The following is a 22,994-nucleotide window of genomic DNA, read 5'->3' as shown; positions in this document are numbered from 1 at the left end:
ACTCTTCTGCCCACACTGCTTTTTTCGTTGGAGAAAGTTTTAAGAATGTTAGCAAATGGGGAAAGATCTGAACGTGTGAAATGAGAATAATTAGCCTCTCTTTGACAGTGAAATCAGAAGAGTATCAGTTGTGACTCATCGGGCATATTATCACGCAAGCCATGACACTTCTTCTCTGCATGGAAGAGATTGTCAGAAAAGGGATCACTTTTATAAAGGGAAAAATTCTCCTGTCAGAGCTGCATTGCAAATACCTGTTGCCTAGAAAACTCTTGTGAAATGTGTTAGTTGTCAATACTACAATATAGAAATCTGCTGAGAAGTTCTGCATTAACGGAATCCCATTCTGACATTTTATCAGAATGAGGAATTTTTAAAAGCACTCCACTGAAGTTGAAAGGCCTAAAATTAGCTCCACTAGCTGTGGGTGCACATCATATTCTATCCTTTGCTCTAGCTGCCTATTCTGTATTTGTGAGCTTTAGAGAACAGGATTCTTTCGTCACCCTGCCTCTTCACAACCAGGAAGAAGGCATGCAAGGTCTAAACAAACTGCAGCATGCCGCTGCTTGTGCTTGTGTTTCTGCTCATACAGAGACCTGCTGCCCTGTTGGGTGGTTGTAAGGACATCCAAGAGAGAGATCTCGGTTGTCATTGTTGCAGCCCAGGTTGCAATGACAGTTTAAAAAAATGCAAAATTGTTTAAATCACTGTGTGTATTCTAATACAAGTTAACTGTTATTTCTTTCAGGAGTCCTCTTAACGCCTTCAGTGTTCCCTGTGGCTTTCATGGGGATTCTTGCCTGAAGAGCAAGATTCTGATCTCACTTACGTTGGTGTAAATCCATAATTAACCCCAGTGATTAATGCCAGATTTAAACCCATATAACTAAGGCCCTATCAAATTCACAGTCCATTTTGGTCAATTTTGTGATCATAGGATTTAAAAATCAGAAATTTCATGATTTCAGCTATTTAAATCTGAAATGTCATGGTGTTGGAATTGGAGGGGTCCTGACCCAAAAAGGAGTTGTGGTGAGGTCACAAGGTTATTGTAGGGGAGGTTGCGGTACTGCTACCCTTACTTCTGCGCTGCTGCTGGCGGCGGCACTGCCTTTAAAGCTGGGCAGCTGGAGAGTGGCGGCTGCTGGCCAGGATCCCAGCTCTGAAGGCAGAGCTGCCGCCAACAGCAGTGCAGAAATAAGGGTGGCATGGAATGGTATCGCCACCCTTACTTCTGTGCTGCTGCCTGCCGAGCTGGGACCTCAGTCAGCAGCTGCCATTCTCTGGCCACCCAGCTCTGAAGGCAGCAGCGCAGAAGTAAGGGTGTCATGGTCTGGTATTGCCACACTTGCTAACTGTTCTTTTCTCACTTACACTGGTACAAACCAGGAGTAACTCCATTGAACTTCTGTGTTCTAGTGTCCCTGGCACTGACAGATCTTTGAAAAGAGGCAAGTTGTAATGCATTTATGAAGTAAATTATAAGTTTACTTCTAGTGGATATTACACAGGTAGGTCTGCCTGGTGCATCCCAGAAAGCTCGACCATGCTACTAACTAGAGTTGCTGCCTCCTCCTTCCTCTAGGAACTTACATCAATGGGGAACAACTCTAACTCTAAGCTTCCCTATTCTGTTACAAGTTAGAGCATTATAAAACAGGTGTGAGCCCAGAATCAGGTCTTGTGTTTTTCCATGTTTCCATTGGACTGTCAGTGGCCTGTTAAGCTTTTTTCAATTTAATTATTCATTTTAGATTGTCATTGGTCATTGGTGGTCTTATTACTGCTGTCATGTTGACAATCTATCTTTGTTTCAAATCTTAGCCACATGCACTTAACAATCTGTTACCTGGTTACTAGGGCTTGGCCATCTGTTCCATGTCATTAAGCTAAGTGACAGCTTGTCACTGACTGAGCAATTTGTAAATATGACTGTTGTCCTCCAATCGCTCACTGCACAGAACAACACAGCTATTGCTTTAGAATAAGGAAACAGTTTTCAGGTTTAAACAACCTTCACAAGATTTCTTCTCAAGTTCATATTGTCAGTCTAGAAGTTCTAAGGAAGCCAAAGCACAGAATTTTTATGGTATACCTCAATAAAATCACTGCCCTGCTGTATAGGGCACTAAAACAGCTCTAGTCTTTACTTGGGCAAAACTCCCATTGACATCAATAGGAGCTTTATCTGAGAAAATGTGGTGACTTTGGAGTAGGTTATGCTAACTGTAAGAAGAGGCAGAGGCAAACCAGGACAAGGGATCATTTTAAATTTTTAGAACTTTATAAGGGGAAACCCCAAAATTGTACCAGGGGCATAAATAATATAGAACATTACCAAAGACTTACTACTTAATATGGTTAGATATTTGGCTCTGTGTGTGTTTGTTTTCTCCCTGTGTGCTGTCCCAGCTCTGCGCAGACAGTTGGCACAGCAGACCTCAAGCGAACCGCCCAATGACCACAAGATCTGTTAAGGTATGAAGGCACCCAGCTAGGTTTATGAAGCATGGGAATAGCACCTGGCAGACTCTACAGGGATACTAAGACATGTATACCCATGACAGTGGATGCAACTCAGTCAGTGGCAGGACTTTCCACTGCTCGCTAGGCTGGCCAAGGATAGTCCCTCTGAGATACATCTTTATACCCTGATAAAAGCAAGTTACGTACTGTCCTCCTGACTTATCATTTAGGAGGGGTCAATGTGTTTCTGTTATCCTTGGGGAATGTTTATGTACCGTCCTTGATATCGGGATGTTCTGGTACCACTTGGTACCGGAATGTGTTTGCATGACAACTCATGTACTTAGCACTTCTTAGGAATGTGTATTTCTGCAATATCAGCCCTGTTCTTGCCAGATTCTGGAGCAGGTCCTGCCACAGGCCTCTGATACAAGAGCTTATGTCTCAGGCTCTCTTCCTACTACACTTATAATAATAAACAACTGTAGGTTACCAACACATTAACTGTTGTGAGCTTGTACATGCTGTGCAGTTAGTACCAAATGCATTATTATTAATGAGAGATCACTGCAGAGAAGAATCAGCTTTTCCTCTCCTTGGCTGTATGTCCAACTGTCCTGTTCTTTTCTTCTCTTGGACTTGAAGTGCTCCTTAGATTCAATGTTCTGTGGCTGTACCTCTTTTCATTGCGTTCATCCACAAGTGGGGTTTCTTCACGTCTTGGGCCCTCACTTCTCCATTTAGGCACCTTTGAACTGTTTTCCATCAATAGATGTTCAAAGAGTCATTCTCTCTGTTCATATACTTGAGATCCTTTGTGGATGGGCTTCTTGTTTACTGCTTCCAGGAACAGAGCTTTGTGATCAATTCTCTTTGTCAGCAATTCTATTTCCTTTCAGTTATTTTCCCTTAATACTATTTCTGGTACAGCTGTAGATTTTATTTCCCTTTACTTCCCTTCTCTAACAGTGTCTGCTAACACACCCAGGTATATTTTTGTTTCTGCTTCTCCTGACCTGAAACCTTTCCTATTTTCCTTCTTTCCTCCTTCTCACTTCCTAGTCCCCTACTTTTATTCTCCTGTTGTTGTTTTTATTTTATCACCTCCCCTTCTACCCAGGATCCAGTTCATCCACCAGCTTACATCTCAATTCTTCTTCTTCTTCTTCTTCTTCTTCCGAAGCAGTTTTTTTTGTCCAGTTGCCCACCTCTGGTGGGTTCCAAGCCCTCACCCCAGCTCGAGCTGCCCTTTCATTGGCTGTTTCTCACCCCAGGACAGTGTTCTGTGCTGCTGCATTGCAGGTGCTAGTGCCAGGGTGAGGGTTACTATAAAATGACTGCAGGGTTGCACCCTGCATGGAGAGTGTCGTGAATAACATTATAGCTGTTTCCTTCCTCACCTTATGCTCCATTTAAAATCCCAGCCCCCTCCTTGGGCCTATCAGTGAGCAACTCAGATTGCTCTCCAGTAACCCCCTCATCCAGCTGATGGAGCAACACTGAAAGGGAGCCACAGCTGTCTGTGTTAACTACTTACGCTGAACAATCTGTTCCACCTTGTATTTAGCAGTGATACTCTGAGTACATTTCCCAGACTTGAGGAAGAGCTCCGTGTAAGCTTGTCTCTCTCACCAACAGAAGTTGGTACAATAAAAGAAATTACTTCACCCGCCTTGTCTCTCTAATAGACTGTCTCAGTGAGTGTCATTCCAGGCTCACACTTAGCAATAAGCTCTTCTTGTTACAGAAAAGCAATTTAATATGAAGAAAGAACCAAAGGAAGGGAAGTGTATGTTTGTAATAGATTTACCATTTGAATCATGAGGTTGCCGCAGTGGGACCAGTCCTGCAGACCTGACTGAGGCAAAATTTCAATTGATCTCAGTGTAAATTTAGGATGACTAAAGATTATGGGATGAAACCAGTGTAAATTCTTTGAGAATAGAATTAAGTAGAGAGAGAGATAAGAGGCTCAAAAAGGATTTCCCCCCCACCCCAGCTTTTTTTAAACCCAACTTGCTGATATTTTACAGTGGTTACCCCTACCTCCCTGTGACCAGGGAGTCTTTTGGTGATGCTGACTTCACCCCTTTATAATTGCGCTTAACTTTAAACACAAAGTAATCCCTCTGTAGCCATTGTAGCCTGATTCTTAAAGTTAGGCACATGAGTGAGTACCTTGCTGAATCAGGGCCCTAATAAACTGACAGTTTATAATTATAATTGTTTATATTAAGATTGCATCCACATGTGTTAAGTGCTGTCCCCAAATATAGGAAAAACCTAAGATGGCAGGAATTTCACCATCTAAGAAATTTGTAAATGGGTATGTTGTGGGGAAAGAAGTAATTCTTGGAAAATAATTTAATTTTAGCTAGTAAATTCTCTGCAGTAAGTCATAGGGAAAAATAATAATAAACTAAAATGCCAGACATTCTTTTAATACTATTGTAAGGAGGAAAATGAAATTGTATTTTACTTGGAATCCTACATTCTGTACCTATTCCAAATGTTCCTATTACTGGAACTGTCAAAAATAAAGTGACATCTAAAGTATATATACAGTCTATAAAAAAGGCTCTGAGATAGTGATTCTCTGATCCTTGAATACTTTTCAAATGCCTCCTAAAGGGATTTAACTTTAGTATAAAAATTTGACAAAGTAATTTCTGAATACACCATTTTCCTTGCAGTTTAACAGGGTTTAAATTGAATCAGTGATCTAAAATGCTCATTTTGAAAAGTACCTCTTTAAAAAAAAAAAAAAAAAAAAAAAAAGTTGTGGATGCTTTCAGTTTTGTTCTTTGAAGACAGCTGAATGGCATAGACAATGTAAGATATACTTTTGCCTTTTCTAAATAATCCCTTTTAGTAGGATTAGTCACAGTATTAAATTAACAGAAGAAGCAATTAATTATATTTTTATGAAGTGAAGAAGAGGAGAACCTTTGAAATGCTGTCCCCCCCGCCGGCATTTCATCTCAGAATTACATTATGCATTTTTCAGTTGTGAGAAATCTTTTAGTCTTCAATTTAAATGAAAGTGCTGGGATGAACAGCACCCAGTACAAAATTAATTTGGAATGACTTTTAGATCTGCTGAGGAGAGTTGACACCTGGCTGAAATTAAAAGGAATGTGTAATTTAGAACAACTGTTAGTCTACAAAGTAAGGTGCAAATAGTTTTGTTAATGCAGACCCCTGTCAATTAAGTTTCTGTTTGGCCATAGATACGTTACAATATACCCTACTTCAATGGGACTCCTCATCCATGCAGGTGTCCACACAAGTGCAACTGTTCACAAGAACAGGACCTAAGTCAGGACAGAATACTTTGATCCCAAGATGAGCATAACCAGAAAGTTAGGAAACTTTAGCTCACCCAAATCAAATAGTTACAGCCTGGATCCACAAAGTCCTAAGTTCCAGTTCCTAAGTCCCAGTTCCATAGTAATCCATAAAACTCCTGCTCAGCTGCTGTCTAACCCTGTAGGTGCCTAAACTCACTTAGTGCCTAAAGCTTTTGCAGTAAAAATTCCATCAGTGCCTATGTTCCTGCCTCTGAGCATGTGCACTGATGCCTCCCTCTAGGCAGCCAGAGACCCATCTCCCACCTAAGCACCAGAATGATACGTGAACCAGGGGAGGACAGGTGCTCCTCTGTCTATCTTGCCTGATTTGGTATGTTGCTCATAGGCTGCCTCTCTCCCCACAGAATAGCTGGGGCAAGGGAGGATCTCCCTTATAACCTTTTGCCCAGTGGTTAGGGTGTTCACTGGGGATATGGGAGACCCCTACTTCAGACCCACCACCCCACCCCCAAATGAGGAGGGATTTGAGGAGAGATCTGCTACCTCTCAGGTGAATGACCTCACCCCTGGACAATAGGATATTCTGATATTCGGGCTCCCTCAATCTCTCCTATTGAAGTTGATCCACATTAATTAAATAATTGATGGAATAAATAAATATGAATTGTGCCAGAGAAAGAGGGAGACTCTTTCTATGGTCTGATGGTTAAAGCACTCGCTTGCGAGATAGGAGATCCCTCTTCAAATCCCTTCTCCTCAGGCAAAGGGAGGACTTGAACCCATGCTTGTCCACTTCTCTGCTGAGTTCCCTAACCACTGGGCTAAAGGTTATAAGGGACAACAGCCTTCCCTACCTGTTGTGTATGGAGTTAGGCAGCTTCTGAGCCTGCCACCCTGACTTAGGCACCTATCTCGGGGAAAAGGGTGGTTCTTCCATTGGCTCCTGTGGCGGTTCCTGGTCTACTGTGCTGGCTTTTGTGGATCACATTTCAAGGCACCTACCTCTCCCAATTCATTGTACAGGGAGCCTAGGTGCCTAACTAAGGCTTTGTGGATTGCAGTGTTATTCCTGTGATTTTTCTAGGTGCCTCAGAGTTAGATGTTGCAGCGCTGAGCACTGCAATGCCTAAGTCCCTTTTTGGCTCCTGGCCTTTGTATCTAGATTTCTCCTTCACATTGACTTGTTTGGGGGAATTGTAAAATTCAGTGTGTTCCTACTAGTTCCCATCATGCGCTACATGGTGTATGTTCCTAGCTTTAACCTTTCATACACCGCAACCACACAATGCTATCTTTTTTTCCTAAGGTGCCTATCACAATGGTATCTAAGCGCTGAATAAGTTACAGAGGGCATTGAGTGCCGCAATAGACAAAGAACAAGATTTTCAAAAGGGACTTGTGATTGATATTTGGGTACCTTAAAGGGGCTTCGTGTTCCAGAAAGTTCTGAACACATAACCTCTAAAAATCAAGTCCCTTTAAGATGTCTTAAAATTCAGGAGCCAGAAGTCACTCATCACTTCTGAAAATCATGGCCAGAATTCTCAAAGCTTCCTCTGTTCCTGGTGTACAAGCTTTTTGTTTTGTTTTTTTGTTTCCTCTTCATCCCTTTTTCTTTCTGTTTCCTTCTCTCCATTCTTCCCAGTTGTGGGTTGCTCCTGCTTGAAGAAGAGGCCATCAGTGGGTGAAGTTTAAAGCTCCTGTTGAAACCGAACTGTGTACGCCATAATGAGAACATGCTTTCTCCCAATGCATTTAGACTGTATATAGTAACTAACCCATTGCTATACAGAAAGTTTGGGGCAGCTCCTTACCTGGTGAAATCAGCATAGCTCTATTGACTGTAATAAAGCTGCATTGGCTGAGAGTCGGGACCTCAGCGTTTGTCATTCTAATGCAAACCAGGGCCACTCAGAGCCAGCCAGAGACATCAGCCAGTAGGAGCAGAAGCAAGCAAAGCAGGGACTGGATGGAGGGGGTAAAATGGGGGCTAACTGGGCCACCTCTATCCCCAGCACCCAGAACTGTGCAGGCTTGAAAGACTTCCCCTGCCCCGCACTCTGAGGGAAGTCCAGCCAGTAGGAGCAGAATCAGCTAAAGCAGAGACCTTTGGCCACTTAGAGAGCTTTCCACAGTTTTGACTGAACGTTCTCTGCTCTGTGCTGTTTGGCTGCTTGCTCCAAACCTCCAAGTCTCTTCACTTCAGATTCACTCCACTGCCCCCTTCCCTTCTTCTCCCCTGCTCTGCCCTCTTCCCCCTCCCTTTTATTTCCATTTAGCATAAACGCCCTCCACACACAAAACTGTGGAACTTACATGACATTTGGTGCCATCACATTGTTCACTCAGCTTGTGTGTTCCACCCCTTCTGCCACCACATGTCTGTCTTGTCTATTGATATTGTAAGCTCTTTGGGGTAGGGACTGTGTACTATTCTGTATTTGTACAGTGCCTAGCACAATGAGGCACCACTCTTGGGGTTGGCCCCTAGACACTGCTATCATAAACATATTAAATAATAAATAAACTCATAACTCCATGGTGGGAGCAGAGGTAGAGGCCTTAAACAACTGAGGTACAGAATTTCCTTTATTTATTACCAGTATAGAGGCTATAACACACAGGTGTGTAGTTCTAATTTTTTCCTGTAAAGGAGCATCATATACATACGTACTAGTCAATTCCTTATCATTGATAAAATTTAGTCATGGAGATCATGGCAGTCATGGATTCTGTGACTTTACCAGACCTCCGTGACTTCTTCGGCTTCAGCTGTCAGCGCCTGCCACCGGGGCCAGAACCAGGGCTGTGCACTGTACCCTCCCTCTCCCCCTGGCACAGCTGCCCCCGTGGCTGCAGTCGGCACTGGAGCCTGGACTGTGTGCCCCTGTCCCACAGCTTTGGGGCTGTGCCCCTTCCCCCTGTGGCTGGAGTTGGGGCTGTGCCCCCACCCCATGGCGGTGGGGCTTGGGTTGTCAGTCTCCCCTATGGGGCTCCAGCTATCATTCCTCCCCTCCCCCCACCAGTTCTGCTGCCCGGTTACAGGCACAGGTCACAGGCTCTCATGAATTTTTGTTTACTGCTTGTGACCTGGCCATGACTTTAACTAAAAGTAACCATGACAAAATCTTAACCTTCCTTATCACACTTGTGAATTGTTCATCCATCATTGATGTGCAGCAGCTTCTGAGATGAATCAGAGCAGCAAAGCTAAACAAGTTTAGAACAGAAATTGAATAATATCTTCTGCAGATCAGCCAAAAGGGGGAATTTAATTTATAATTACCCATGCTTAAATTTAACTGTGGCACTTGGAACAAAACTCCTACCTAGGAGAGAGACACTGAATCGCTAACCCTCAAGGTAGTGGTTAATTCTAGAATGTAAAACACCTTCAGGACTACCCATTTACTTAAGAAATTCAGGGGGTTACCACAGCATGGTGGAGTAGGGCAAAGGACCAGTGAGTGGGTGGTGGAGGAGTAAAAACCACTGATTCATAGAGTCCAGGGTTGGAGGGGACCATTGTGATCATCTAGTCTGATCTCATGTATAGCACAGGCAATAGACCTTCCCCAAAATAATTTCTTTTGAACTAGAGTATATCTTTTAAAAAAAAAATCCAATCTTGATTTAAAAATTGTCAGTGATGGAGAATCCACCTAACATCTCCTCCACCAGTAATCAGGCCCTGCTTTACCCGGCTGCCCCATCTCTTGCCAGGAGCCAGCAGCAGTCCAGTGACAGCAGAATAAGCTATGATGGGGAGAAGCTGGCACAAACATAAAAACATAAGAATTGCCAGATTAGATTAGACCAGACCTCTGATTCACCTCGTCCAGCATCCTACTCATGAGTGATCAGCATCAAGTGCTTCATGGAAAGGTGCAAGGAACCCTACAGTAGGTAGTTATAGAATAAGGAAATTTGATTAGAAATTTTTGTCCTAACCCACAGTGACTAGAGGTTGGCTTATGCCCTGACACATGAGATCAGTTCCAAAACTCTTTGCTTTTGTTTTTTTAGCAGTTTTTGTAACACTGGATGCAACTTTGTACAGCTCTGTGCAAGCTCTGAAGGTGCAAGCAGAGACAGGTGAGTGGTGACAGGTTAGTTCACTGAGAGGGAGGGCTCTTTTCTAGTGGTCATGGGAAAAGAGGCTACACTGAGCAGCTGAGAGGGTGTGGAAGAAACAGGGAGAAGGGACTGCTGCACGCAGGGATACAGAGGAGGAGAGAGACAGCAGTATAGCTAACTCACTCCCCTCCCTCACCATAGCACCCTAAGGATGACGCGTGTGTTTGAATGGTCGATGACCACAATTGTTTGGGAACTTGAATATACCTTTCTGAAAGATAGCACCTCTAGGATTACAGCACCCTTAAGCACCATACTGGGATTCTGGTTCAGTACTGGCTGTAAAGTGCCCCTTACTAAAGTGCGAGCACCACTTTTTGCAGCACCTAGATTTTGCCTTGATAGTCTCCCATCCCAGAACAGGCTAGGCCCACCCTAAGTAGGTTGTGAGGTCCAACACACAATCAATGGCTGTAGGTAATTTAGGCCCTACACTGTGTTTTCCTCTACTAGAGAGTACACAAAAGTTAACCAGTAACCTCTGTTCTTCTTTGAGTGCTTGTTCATGTCAATTCCACGGGCACGGTAGCAGGAAGATTTTTTCCATAGCAGCACCCATCGGGTCGGCCTGGGCGCCCCCTGGAGTCATGCCTCCATGGTGCTCAATATAGGGCCCTGCCGAACCTCCACTCCCTCAGTTCCTTCTTGCCGCCAGTGACGGTTAGCTGGAACGTCCCATAGCCCTTGCTTCAGCAATTGCCTCTATCTTCGTCATTTGTCTATAGTTGGTCGTTAGTTTAGAGTTAGTTGGGGGTCTCACCCCCGCTTCCGAATCCCCACAGCCATGGTATGCTGCGGTCCCCTGTGAGGTCTGCACTAAGTGCATGCCAAAGAGCGACCCTCATGCCTCTTGTTTAAGGTGCCTAGGGGAAGGTCACCAAAAGGACTGTTGTAAAATCTGCTGCGAGCTGCATTCCAGAATTCTTAAAGAAAGGGAACAGCGACTTAAAGTGCTACTTATGGAGGCAGCTCTCTGGCCCTAGTCGGATCCGGGGTCAGGGACCCCGCTCCCAGCATGTCCTCATGGATGCGGAGCGCCCCAGCATCATCATCCTGGGAACTGGTGCTGAAAAAGGACTCTTCCCGAGATGCTCGGCACCGGAATGGCTCCTCCCGCAACCACTCAGCAGGTAGGCACCGGTCTCACTCACCGGTGGCTTAGAAGAAAAAGAAGCCGGAGAGGGTTCGTTCTCCCTGAGCTGAATCCAAGGAGCCGATGACTGTGAGATCCCAGTCGGGCCACAGCACTAGATCCCCGGGCAGGGCCATGTCGACTCCTGTTGACTCGAGGCCCACCATGCTCGCCGGACCCTAGTGGCCAGCAACTGCCACTCCCCTCAACTCTGGAGGCTTTTGCAGTGGCTCAGGACTTGCTGACTCCTTGCTCAGGACTCCTCCCCCTAGGATGGAGGAGACACCGGCACCTTCGGCACCACCCCACCCCACAGGTGCAATCAAGAGGGAAGCTGGCAATGATGTCCCAGTGCTCTCCTCCACAGCACCCTCCGACACCAGCTCCTCCAGAGAGAACCCAGTCGGTTCCCAAGCTCCCAATGATTGGTGCCCCGAAGTACGGCTCCTCTGTGGTCTTCCTTTTTGGAGACCTCAGAGTCAGAGTCTGACTTCTACTCCTACCACTCCAATAGGAGCAGGAGCCAGGAAGTCCAGGTCCGCAGTGCAAGAGACGGGCTTACCCAGCATCGTGGCTGCTGCAATGGCAGAATCCATCGTAGTGGCCCTTCTGGACTCCCTGGGCCTTCCACCAGAGCCAGGCTTTGGTAGTTTGGCCACCTTTATTCCTCTTTCAGCCGAATGACCAGCCACTGTGCCGCCACCACCTACGTCAACGGCTTCGGCACTGACGTCCGCTTCAGCACCATTAGTGGCATCGGCACTGACGTTGGCTTCAGCACCATCGATGGCACCGACAGAGGTTCCAATACCGATTTCGACACCGAGTTCGGAGCCGACAGCCCCAGCACCGAGGGGCATGGCACCGTCAGTGTCGGCACCTGCTTGGGACCCCCGAGAGTCATGGGACCCCTTGGGTGCTGACAGCAGGGAGCAGCCACCTTTCATGGGGGTCTCCTTCTCGTCGCCGGACAAGGCGCTGGCAGGCACTGCCATAGCCCTGGCGCTTGAAGACAGCAGGGTGTTACAGCATCTGCTGTGCCAGGCTTCCCAGGGTCTGGACATCAAGGCAGAGGAGGTAGTCGAGGATTCTGATCCCATGGTGGATATCCTCACGCCCTCTGGACCTTCTCGTATTGCCCTGCCGCTCATAAAAACCATCGTAGACACAACCAAGACCCTGGCCTGAAACAGGCCATTTGAAAGTGCAGTTGAGGATGGCGCATCAGAGCGAGATCTGGATCCACCCCGCCTTACCTTTTTGTCCCGACTATCCCCTTTCTACCGTGCATGGTCCCGTATTACTTCAGACCACTGGGTGCTCCACACAATAGAGAGGGGAAACTCCATCCAATTCTGTGCTCTCCTGCCCTTCCACCCCCTTTCCTCAACTCTCTTCAGGGACCCTCTCATGAGCAGGGGCGGTGGAAGAGGATCCTCAGGAGCAGAAGGGTAAGGGCTTCTATTCCCAGTATTTCCTAATACTGAAAGTCAAGGGCGGACTCAGGCTCAGGCTCATCCTAGACCTGCAAGAACTCAACAGGTTTGTGAAGAAATTAAAGTTCTGCATGGTCTCCCTGGCCTCCGTCATCCCTTCATTGGATCCAGGAGACTGGTATGCCACCGTCGACTTGAAGGATGCATATTTTCACATAGCAGTAACTCCGTCCCACAGAAAATACCTCAGGTTAGTGGTGAACAGTACCCACTACCAGTTCACAGTCCTCCCATTTGGCCTGTCAGCAGCACCTCGAGTGTTCACCAAGTGCATGGCAGTCGTGGCCACGTTCCTGCGCAGGCGACACGTACAGGTGCTCCCGTACCTCGACAACTGCCTGATCAAGGGCCGATCCAGGACTCAAGTGGAGATGCAAGTCGCCTTCATAAGAGCATCTTTCCACAAGTTGGGCCTTCTGCTGAATGAGGGGAAATCAAAACTGTCCCCAGTTCAGAGGATAGTGTTTGTGGGGGAGGTACTGGACTCAACACAGACCATAGCATTTCTTCGGGAAGCAAGATTTTGAGCCCTTTGCAACATCATTCGAGGTCTCAGGCAGTTCACTACCACAGCAAGGAATTGCGTGACACTTTTAGGACACATGGCCGCTTGTACCTACGTAGTACAACATGCCAGACTCAGACTTCAGCCTCTTCAGTCGTGGCTAGTGTCAGTGTATCGGCCAGTCCGGGACAGCTTGGACAGGATCGTAACCCTGTCTCGCCCGGTACTTGACTCCCTCCTGTGGTGGCTCGACCCACAGGTAGTAGGTGCAGGGGTCCCCTTCACCAGCCCTCAGCCGTCTCTCTCACTAGTGACGGATGGGTCAGCCTTGGGCTGGGAAGCACGTTTGGGAGACCTTAGGATACAAGGCCTCTGGTCTCAGGCAAAACTCGCTCTCCAAATCAATGTCAGAGAGATGAGAGTGGTATGCCTGGCATGCCAGACTTTCTGAGCCCACTTGACAGGGAGATGTGTATCAGTTATGACAGACAACACCACAGCAATGTTTTATATCAACAAACGGGGTGGGGGGAGGGTGCACATGCCTCTCCCCTATGCCAGGAAGCCCTCATGCTATCGGACTTCTATGTAGAGCATTCAATACACCTGCAAGCATCATACCTCCCCAGAGTACAGAACAAGTTGGTGGACTATCTCAGCAGGTTGTTCCGCGGCCACGAGTGGTCCCTTCACCCGGATGTTATGAACTCAGGGGCTTTCCCCAGATTAAACCTGTTAGCCACGCGACGCAGCAGGAAGTGCCAGCAGTTTTGCTCTTTCCTGAATCACAGCCCTGGTTCCATCACGGACGCGTTCCTCCTCCCATGGGGAAGCCATCTCTTATATGCGTTTCTGCCTCTCCCTTTCATTCACAAGGTGCTCCTCAAGGTGCAGCGGGAGCAAGCTTCGGTGATGTTGATAGCTCCAGCCTGGTCCCGCCAGCACTGGTACATATCACTCCTGGAAATGTCCATGGAAGCTCCAGTCACCCTGCCGCTCTTCCTGAATTTATTAACTCAGGATCACAGCCGTCTCCAACACCTGAACCTCAAGTCACTGCACTTCACAGCATGGAAGCTCCATGGCTGAATCTGACGAAGCTTTCTTGCTTGGATCAGGTTAGACAAGTCCTCCTTGGCAGCAGGAAGCCCTCCATGAGGGCTACCTACCTTGCCAAGTAAAAGAGATTTTCAATCTGGTCAGCGCAGCACCGTTCGTCCCTAACGCTCACCTCTGTGCCACTTATACTGGACTGTCTTCTCCATCTCAAGCAGCAGGGACTGTCCATGTCGTCAGTAAGGGATCACTTGGCCGCCATCTCTGCCTTCCACTCAGACGCAGAGGGCCACTTAGTCTTTGCTAACCCTGTGGTTAGCTATTTCCTTAAAGGTCTCGACAGGCTATATCCGCATGTCCGACAGCCTGTCCCGGATTGGGACCTCAATCTGGTCCTTTCCAGACTCATGGGACCGCCCTTTGAACCTTTGGCAACTCTCTCATACAAGGTGGCGTTTCTGGTAGCGATAACCTCAGCCAGGAGGGTGTTTGAGCTCAAGGCCCTAACATCAGAGCCCCTTTATACTGTGTTCTCTAAGGTCAAGGTTCGGCTCAGGCCTCACCCAGCTTCCCTCCCCCAGAAGGTTGTCTCCCAGTTTCACATCAACCAGGACATCTTCCTCCCTGTATTCTATCCTAAGCCGCACTCCAGCGGCAGGGAGCAGAGGCTTCGCTCTTTAGATGTCCGCAGAGCGCTAGCCTTCTACATCGAGAGAACGAAGCCATTCTGGAAGTCCGTCCAGTTATTTGTGGCAGTGGTGGACAGAATGAAAGGTCTGCCTGTCTCTTCTCAACAGATTTTGTCATGGATCATGTCCTGCATCCGAGAGTGTGACAACCTGGCTGGGGTGCCTGCTCCTCCGATCACCGCACACTCCACCAGGGCGCAGGCCTCTTCAACAGCATTCCTGGTGCAGGTTCCCACCCAGGAAATCTGCAGAGCGGCGACGTGGTCCTCCGTCTACCCTTTCACCACGCACTATGCGATCACCCAGCAGGCCCGAGACGATGTGGCCTTTGGACGAGCAGTGCTCCAATCAGTGGATGACTCCAAGCCCGCCTCCTGAAATTGGGCTTGAGAGTCACCTGATTGGAATTGACATGAACAAGCACTTGAAAAAACGGTTACTCGCCTTCTCATAACTGTTGTTTTTTGAGATGTATTGTTCATGTCCATTCCAATACCCACCCTCCTACCCCTCTGTCGGAGTAGCTGACAAGAAGGAACTGAGGGGGTGGAGGGTCAGCAGGGCTCTATATTGAGTGCCATGGAGGTGCAACTTCAGGGGGCACCGAGGCCGACCCTGCAGCTGCTGCTAGGGGAAAAATCTTCTGGCTACTGTGCATGTGTGCGCACACACACCTGATTGGAATGGACATGATCTCACCCTCTGTGGAGAAAGAAGTGGTTAGGGACTATTTAGAAAAGCTGGACGTGCACAAGTCCGTGGGGCTGGATGCGTTGCATCCGAGAGTGCTAAAGGAGTTAGCGGCTGTGATTGCAGAGCCATTGGCCATTATCTTTGAAAACTCATGGCAATCGGGGGAAGTCCCAGACGACTGGAAAAAGGCTAATGTAGTGCCCATCTTTAAAAAAGGGAAGGAGGAGGATCCTGGGAACTACAGGCCAGTCAGCCTCACCTCCGTCCCTGCAAAAATCATGGAGCAGGTCCTCAAGGAATCAATTCTTAAGCACTTAGAGGAGAGGAAAGTGATCAGGAACAGTCAGCATGGATTCACCAAGGGCAAGTCATGCCTGACTAATCTAATTGCCTTCTATGATGAGATTACTGGTTCTGTGGATGAAGGGAAAGCAGTGGATGTATTGTTTCTTGACTAGCAAAGCTTTTGACACGGTCTCCCAGAGTATTCTTGTCAGCAAGTTAAAGAAGTATGGGCTGGATAAATGCACTATAAGGTGGGTAGAAAGTTGGCTAGATTGTTGGGCTCAACGGGTAGTGATCAATGGCTCCATGTCTAGATGGCAGCCGGTATCAAGTGGAGTGCCCCAAGGGTCGGTCCTGGGGCCGGTTTTGTTCAGTATCTTCATAAATGATCTGGAGGATGGTGTGGATTGCACTCTCAGCAAATTTGCGGATGATACTAAACTAGGAGGAGTGGTAGATACGTTGGCAGGTAGGGATAGGATACAGAGGGACCTAGACAAATTGGAGGATTGGGCCAAAAGAAATCTGATGAGGTTCAACAAGGATAAGTGCAGGGTCCTGCACTTAGGACGGAAGAATCCAATGCACCGCTACAGACTAGGGACCGAATGGCTAGGCAGCAGTTCTGTGGAAAAGGACCTAGGAGTGACAGTGGACGAGAAGCTGGATATGAGTCAACAGTGTGCCCTTGTTGCCAAGAAGGCCAATGGCATTTTGGGATATATAAGTAGGGGCATAGCCAGCAGATCGAGGGACGTGATCATTCCCCTCTATTCGACATTGGTGAGTCCTCATCTGGAGTACTGTGTCCAGTTTTGGGCCCCGCACTACAAGAAGGATGTGGAAAAATTGGAGAGAGTCCAGCGAAGGGCAACAAAAATGATTAGGGGGCTGGAACACATGACTTATGAGGAGAGGCTGAGGGAACTGGGATTGTTCAGTCTGCAGAAGAGAAGAATGAGGGGGGATTTGGTAGCTGCTTTCAACTACCTGAAAGGGGGTTCCAAAGAAGATGGATCTAGACTGTTCTCAGTGGTAGCAGATGACAGAACGAGGAGTAATGGTCTCAAGTTGCAGTGGGGGAGGTTTAGGTTGGATATTAGGAAACACTTTTTCACTAGGAGGGTGGGGAAGCACTGGAATGCGTTACCTAGGGAGGTGGTGGAATCCCCTTCCTTAGAGGTTTTTAAGGTCAGGCTTGACAAAGCCCTGGCTGGGATGATTTAGTTGGGGATCAGTCCTGCTTTGAGCAGGGGGTTGGACTAGATGACCTCCTGAGGTCCCTTCCAACCCTGATATTCTATGATTCTATGATCCGTTTTCCCCCCTATATTGTGGGTGGTATCTGCACCAAGAAGGAAATGGGGTTTGATCTGTAAACCCTTACTCATGTTGAAGTCAGTGGTTCTGTGACAGAATGTGCAGGACAGAACTTTTATTTCATATATGGCAACACTTATTCTGTCTCTTTCACTTCCCCTAAACCTTCATTATTCTTATGGTTGAGGACAAAACTGATGCTCGGTAATTTCAGCCAATGGGATTTTTTTTTTTAATTTTAAAACAAAACAAATAAACACCACTTTTCATTTAAGGTATTGGTCACTGTCCTGTTAAGACATAAATATATTTCAGGGTCATGGCTACAGGGCCAGATTCTGGCCTTTTGTTAAGGCTGTTTTGTGGTGTTCTGGTACCTTAAAACAACCATAAAGGTAGCTTGACTAGCCAACTCAGGAGTTCCCTGGAAGCATAGAGCTAGCATATCAATTCCTATGCCCCCTGGCTCTTGTGTAGGGAGTGCTGCTGGAGAAAGTGGGGGAGGGTGACTGGACCACTGCTGCGCTCTGCTGATCCATGATTGTCTGACTGGCCCTTTGGGGGCTGGTGCTCCTAGTGTAACTTAAGCAGTCCTGAGGCTTTAAGAGAATGAAGAATCAGGCTCAATGCTATTTAATTTGGTGCTAGTGGAGGGTGAAATCACGTTCAAAATGAATATTTATATATCCTTGCCAACAAAGTTAAGAAAGCAAGTAGCTCTGTCTTTGAAACAAGACCTTATTGTAAATTAACTAATATTTAGTTATATGTAGCTTCCCTCTATAAAGATTTGAATATATAAAAAAAAGTGAAATATTTTTTCCCATAAGCAGCCTGCTTTGGGTGGCTGGGAGTGTTCTAATTGTGGTCCCTGACAAGTGTACCTTTGGTTAAAAAGAAAAATGCATAAGTCTCATGAGGATCTGAGATTTAAGTGCAACTTGATGTTATCGTAGGAGAACACTTTCTCTTTGCTTCCTCAGGTTATGCCTTTTTGAATGTAATGAATGCATCACTCAGGGAATTTGAAACTTACTCTTCATTTCTACACACATTCATTGTACCAACACTAAACTTTTCCTAAGCATCTGAAGGTTTTATTAATAAACTGTAACCCTTTAAATGCTACTGGAATCCTTTTTAATTAAAATGACCATAATGTTTCAATGTCAGACTCTCAGCTATTGCTGTAGAATTTTAGCATTTTTGGAATGGATTTCTGTTCTTTGAGAACCAGTGAAACATACAGGCAGAGTAGCTGAATAACAAGATGTTGAAAGAGCCTATTTCTTTAAAGATTAGCTTTTGATCTTCGCATTGCTGCAGAGAAGGTGAATTCATCATTCATTTCAGGCAGTGTTTCCCTATTTTAGCTTGATTCCATGCTGTTATTCTTTTTATTGTAGAAGTATCTCTTTTTTCTTTTCTCTGAGGGAAAGCAGATCTGACTGGACATTCCTCACCCTGACAGATAAGGATGTGCTGAACATCTAGCTATGCTGCCAGCATTTGTGCACATCCATTTCTGTAAGGGGGGAGACAGTTTTCCCCAGTGAGATGTATAATTTGCCTATGGGGGCAGGCACTTCAGCACTATAACCCAAAGTTACTTTATCACCGAAGCTTGAGGTGATAGTGCATAAAAACACAGGCAGTAATTTGTGTGGGCATTTTCACTAAAGAAAATTTAGGGAACAGATTGGATAAAAATAACAAGTAATACACATTGAGCAAAACCATTTCCATACCCAGATCTCATGAAGATGTGTAGTCATAGCTTGTGTTCAGCATCTTCCCCATCAAAAATGTTCACAACCTCAATGTTCTGTTTGACTTCTCTCTCTCTCTCATCTTCCCATATCCAGACTTGCATCAAATTTGGTTGCTCTATCTTGAACAACTTCTTTAATATTAGTCCTTTTCTCTCTGCCACTACCGCTAAAATCCTTGACTGCTCCTTAGTTATACCTTGCCTTCAACGTAAATATGGAATTCATACCCCTATCACCAATCAACCAAATCCTGAAGTCCCTACTCTATACCAGAATCTGATATCTGTTATTGTCTAACATGGAATTTTTCCAGTATAATTAAGATCAGAATCTGGCCCTCAGTGTTCATTCAGGCAAAATGCTGTGCCAGATCTTGAGCCCTACACAGGTGGTATTTGGGCACATTTTTTACTGATGTCAGTCAAATCCTGAACTCAGTTCTGACTCAAGCAAAGCTTTTGTGGGTAAAGTCTTTGGGGGATTTGCCTGAGTTTGACTTCAGAATTTGGCCCATCCAGTGACAACTATTTATTGCAACATTCTGTAAATAACTATCCACCCAGACACAGCATAAAGGGGAGACTTGTAGACATAGGAACATTTCTACTGTGCATGCTCATTATGCAATCTTCAGATAGTTACATCTTTGTTTAATCAAAACTAATTTGTTTTCACACTTGGCTTCTGTGAGGACTATGGCCATGTTAAGTTTCAAACTTCAGCCATTTTTTTCAGTAGTGTTGTCTAAAAGAGTGAGATGATGATTTTTTGTGATAGGAAAATGTATTTATTTTTCATTTTCTCATAACTTAAATGTGGCCTAAAGGGCTTTGGATCAAGCATGGAAAATTTCAGCTGTGAAGGTGAATGGTTCAGAAAGTTATGAACATAAAAACAAGACCATATCATAGTAAAATAATAATAATATAGCACTTCTTGTCAGTAGATCTCAAAACACTTTACCTATGAGGTAATAAAAACCTTTATGCTACTGAAACTACCAAGTTCTCACTATCCTTTAACTATTGATAATAGCATATATATTTTACTAAATAAAAATAGGACTGTAATTATTCAACAAATTATCTTTAACACTGTGAACTAGCAAGACTAGATGACTGGTAACTGGCTATGGACCCTTTCACTGCTATATCAATGGTTTAAATTCACCCAGAACTAGTGGTGACAGATTATCTTTATTGTATTAGTTGTTCGGTGGCTGTTCAATTACTTAAGCAAAATGAATAGGTGATTTCAGTCCAGTTTTTATTTAACAGGTGTCCACGTCACAATAATTGGCATCCTTGTGTCACTCTTACTGGAGTAAATTTATATTGAATGGGTAGACCTTTATTCCCTTAAAAGCACTCTCTTCAGACCACAGTTGAGCCATGCTAACAGGGTAAAAAATAGGGAAGCTACCAGTTTTTTTTCTTCTTTCCTGAGTAAGTGGAACCGCAGTTGCTGTCAATCTGGAACTTGTCACTAGCACCAATACATGCATTTTAATTTCATTGTATTTATAAAATAAATCTGCTCTGAGTTCCTTTCACATATGGAAAGGCTGTAGCATTGTGTAGTACAGTAGAAGACCGATGATCCTTTCGTGGGGTTCAAACCAATGTGTCAGAACCAGTATTTTTCCGTGTTCTATTCATTAGTGACTCGATGGATATTTATTCCCTTTATATGTTCTGTTCCAGTGATCCACCATTTTTCAACAAAGGAGCGGCGCGTGCGAGCAATAAAGGAGATGGCTCGCACCTTGAGAGTAGGTGGCCAGATGATGATATACGTGTGGGCAATGGAGCAAAAACGGCGAAAATTTGAAAAGCAGGATGTCTTTGTTCCTTGGAATCCTTCACCACCTTCCTGGACCTTGAGTAACACTTGTTCACGTGGAATACAGAAATCAATTAATCAAAAGGACAAAAGGCTGGCTTTGGACCAACACTCCGCTAAGTTAGCTGGCACTTTGAAAGCAAGAAGCTCATCCTTTGTGGGGGAGAAGGAAACCATGCAAAACTTATTTGAAAAATCCTTGAGATGGTCTCTCTTTTCGGGATCACTTGATTCCGTATTAGACTTGAGTAATCAGTGGCACCAAAGAGAGCTTAGCACATTTTCCAGTTGCAATATTCAGCTAGATGAATCAAACAGGGGAATGCTTTTTGAACAAATCAGGCAAGGTGGCTTCATGAAGCGTATTTCCAACTTGTCTTTGCGTTGTAGGCAGAATTCTGAAGATAAGGCTTCTGAAGTAGCTGTAGAACCAGGGTCACCTATGATATTTCACCCAGTGCCTTTCAAAAGTTGTTGTTCAGAATTAGGCCAGGACACTAAGCAGCCCCCAATGTCTCCAGCTATAATTCATGACTGCAACAGAGTGTGTTTACCTGACCTGCTTTCCCATCAAAAAGATATCAAACAGCAACTTAAAATAGATTATCACCCAAAACAATCAGCTTTCCACAAACTCCAAAATAGAAGCAAAACAGACAGCTCTCTACAGGATACAGACAATGATTGTTCCATGGCCACACGGAACAAACAGCCGCAAAGGAGTCCAAATGGGGCTTGTCTTAGGTACTACCATGTTTTTAAAGAAGGGGAGTTGGTTGAACTGATTGAACATCATGTTCCTGAGCTACATGTTATTCATTCATACTTTGACCATGCAAATTGGTGTGTGATTGCAGAAAAGATTCATGTGTGGAAGATCTAGGGGAAGATTTTCAAAGGCACAGATGCCTGACTACATTTGAAAGTCAATGGGAGTTCGGTGCTTGGTGTCTTTGAAATCGTCCCCCAAGCTTTTTATCCCCATCTTGTGCTTTGACTCTCTCTGTGACTTTGTTTCTTTTGTTTTGTACTTGACTGTCACAGTCATATACCCTTTTAAAATCATTTTATAGAAACATTTCCTTCTATAATGGTAATTTCAGCTTGGATACATTTTAAGATACATTGGATACGATTTCAGGTTGGATACATTTTTCCAGGGCTTTTTAATAGTAGCTGTCAGTTTTGCTTTTTGTTGTTTTAGAATAGTTAAAATGCATTTATAAGTTTTCCCTGTTGGGATGTTTTTATATGAATATTAAAGATGTTTGTTATTCATTTATAATAATTTATTATCTTTAATGTCTTTTTATATTTAAAATGTATTATGTGTTGCGGCTTGGAGTAATATAAGGCTGATGGTACTTTGAGAAGGATTCATTATTTTATTACAGTCTGCCTATCATTCTATATGATATCTCAAGTCACAGTAGAGAGACAGTCCTCCTAAAAGAAGTACCAGGTATATATAACCCAAGTACCAGAGACAGTAGCTGGGGACACCCAGTCAGATAAGTTTAGACAGCTCATCTGTTGCCCCCTAACTGTCACAGGTGAGAATACAATGGACCTACTCAAGTATATATCACAACATAACCTCCCACCACCACCACCCAATAAATCTTAAATCTGTGTATTTCTCTGAGTTTGAAATGTATGTTCAAAACAAAAATCTTCTTCCTCTCTGTGTCAAAATCTGGGAGAAGAATCAAGGGAATTCTTAATAAGCCATTTAAATTGCTAAAATGAATGATGATGATACAGAAAAATGCTTGGATGACAACAGGTGAAGGCAAGGAAATAGTATTTATCAACACTAGAATGCAATAGTTATGCTTTTAAGACTTTTTTCATCTATAGACATAGTTTTCTACAAAGGAGGTAAGTTTCATTATTCCCGTTTTACAGATAGGGAAACTTGCTCAAAGCCACATAGCAGGTCAGTGGCAAAAATCATCAGTTACTGCTGTCCCTAATGGCCACTGCTTTAGGTGGTTTGTGTTCTTGTCCAAAGGTTTTCGCTAGTTTCTTTTCTTTAGGTTCTGGAATCACGAAACTAAAATGTAATCCTGTTTTCTGGGGAAAGACACTGTCATGTCCAGTGCCTTAGGAAATTCTTAATGTGTCTTACTAAGAATTTAGCCTTATGTATATTGTATCTTAAAGAGTAGTAAGGAACTGTACAGTAATCAATGATTTTAATGTAACTTTAATTCGATTTGGCTGTAATATCTCTAATGAAATTTTCTCTACTTCCTGAAATAGAATTTATGTAATCTGCAGAGTA

The 22,994-nt window shown here is 44.8% G+C and overlaps 1 protein-coding gene across 3 annotated transcripts in view; it reads left to right on the top strand.

The window, feature by feature from the left end:
- Positions 1 to 22,036, top strand: part of LOC141991234 (putative tRNA methyltransferase 9B) — an 85,825-nt gene extending 63,789 nt beyond the window's left edge. Inside the window, exons 5-6 of one of the 3 annotated variants that reach the window (XM_074959520.1) lie at positions 9,807 to 9,875; positions 20,569 to 22,036. In XM_074959520.1, the coding sequence (XP_074815621.1) occupies positions 9,807 to 9,875; positions 20,569 to 21,590 (1,091 nt within the window). In that variant the 3' untranslated portion in view covers positions 21,591 to 22,036. The remainder of the gene's footprint in view (positions 1 to 9,806; positions 9,876 to 20,568) is intronic. The other 2 variants (XM_074959512.1, XM_074959529.1) reach the window with 2 other exon arrangements.
- The last annotated feature ends 958 nt before the right edge of the window (positions 22,037 to 22,994 follow it).

The sequence above is a fragment of the Natator depressus genome, chromosome 1, assembly GCF_965152275.1.
Source record: "Natator depressus isolate rNatDep1 chromosome 1, rNatDep2.hap1, whole genome shotgun sequence".
NCBI classification, from domain to species: Eukaryota; Metazoa; Chordata; order Testudines; family Cheloniidae; genus Natator; species Natator depressus.
The sequence above is the reverse complement of the archived record's forward strand: the minus strand, read 5'-3'. Positions and strand labels throughout refer to the sequence as shown.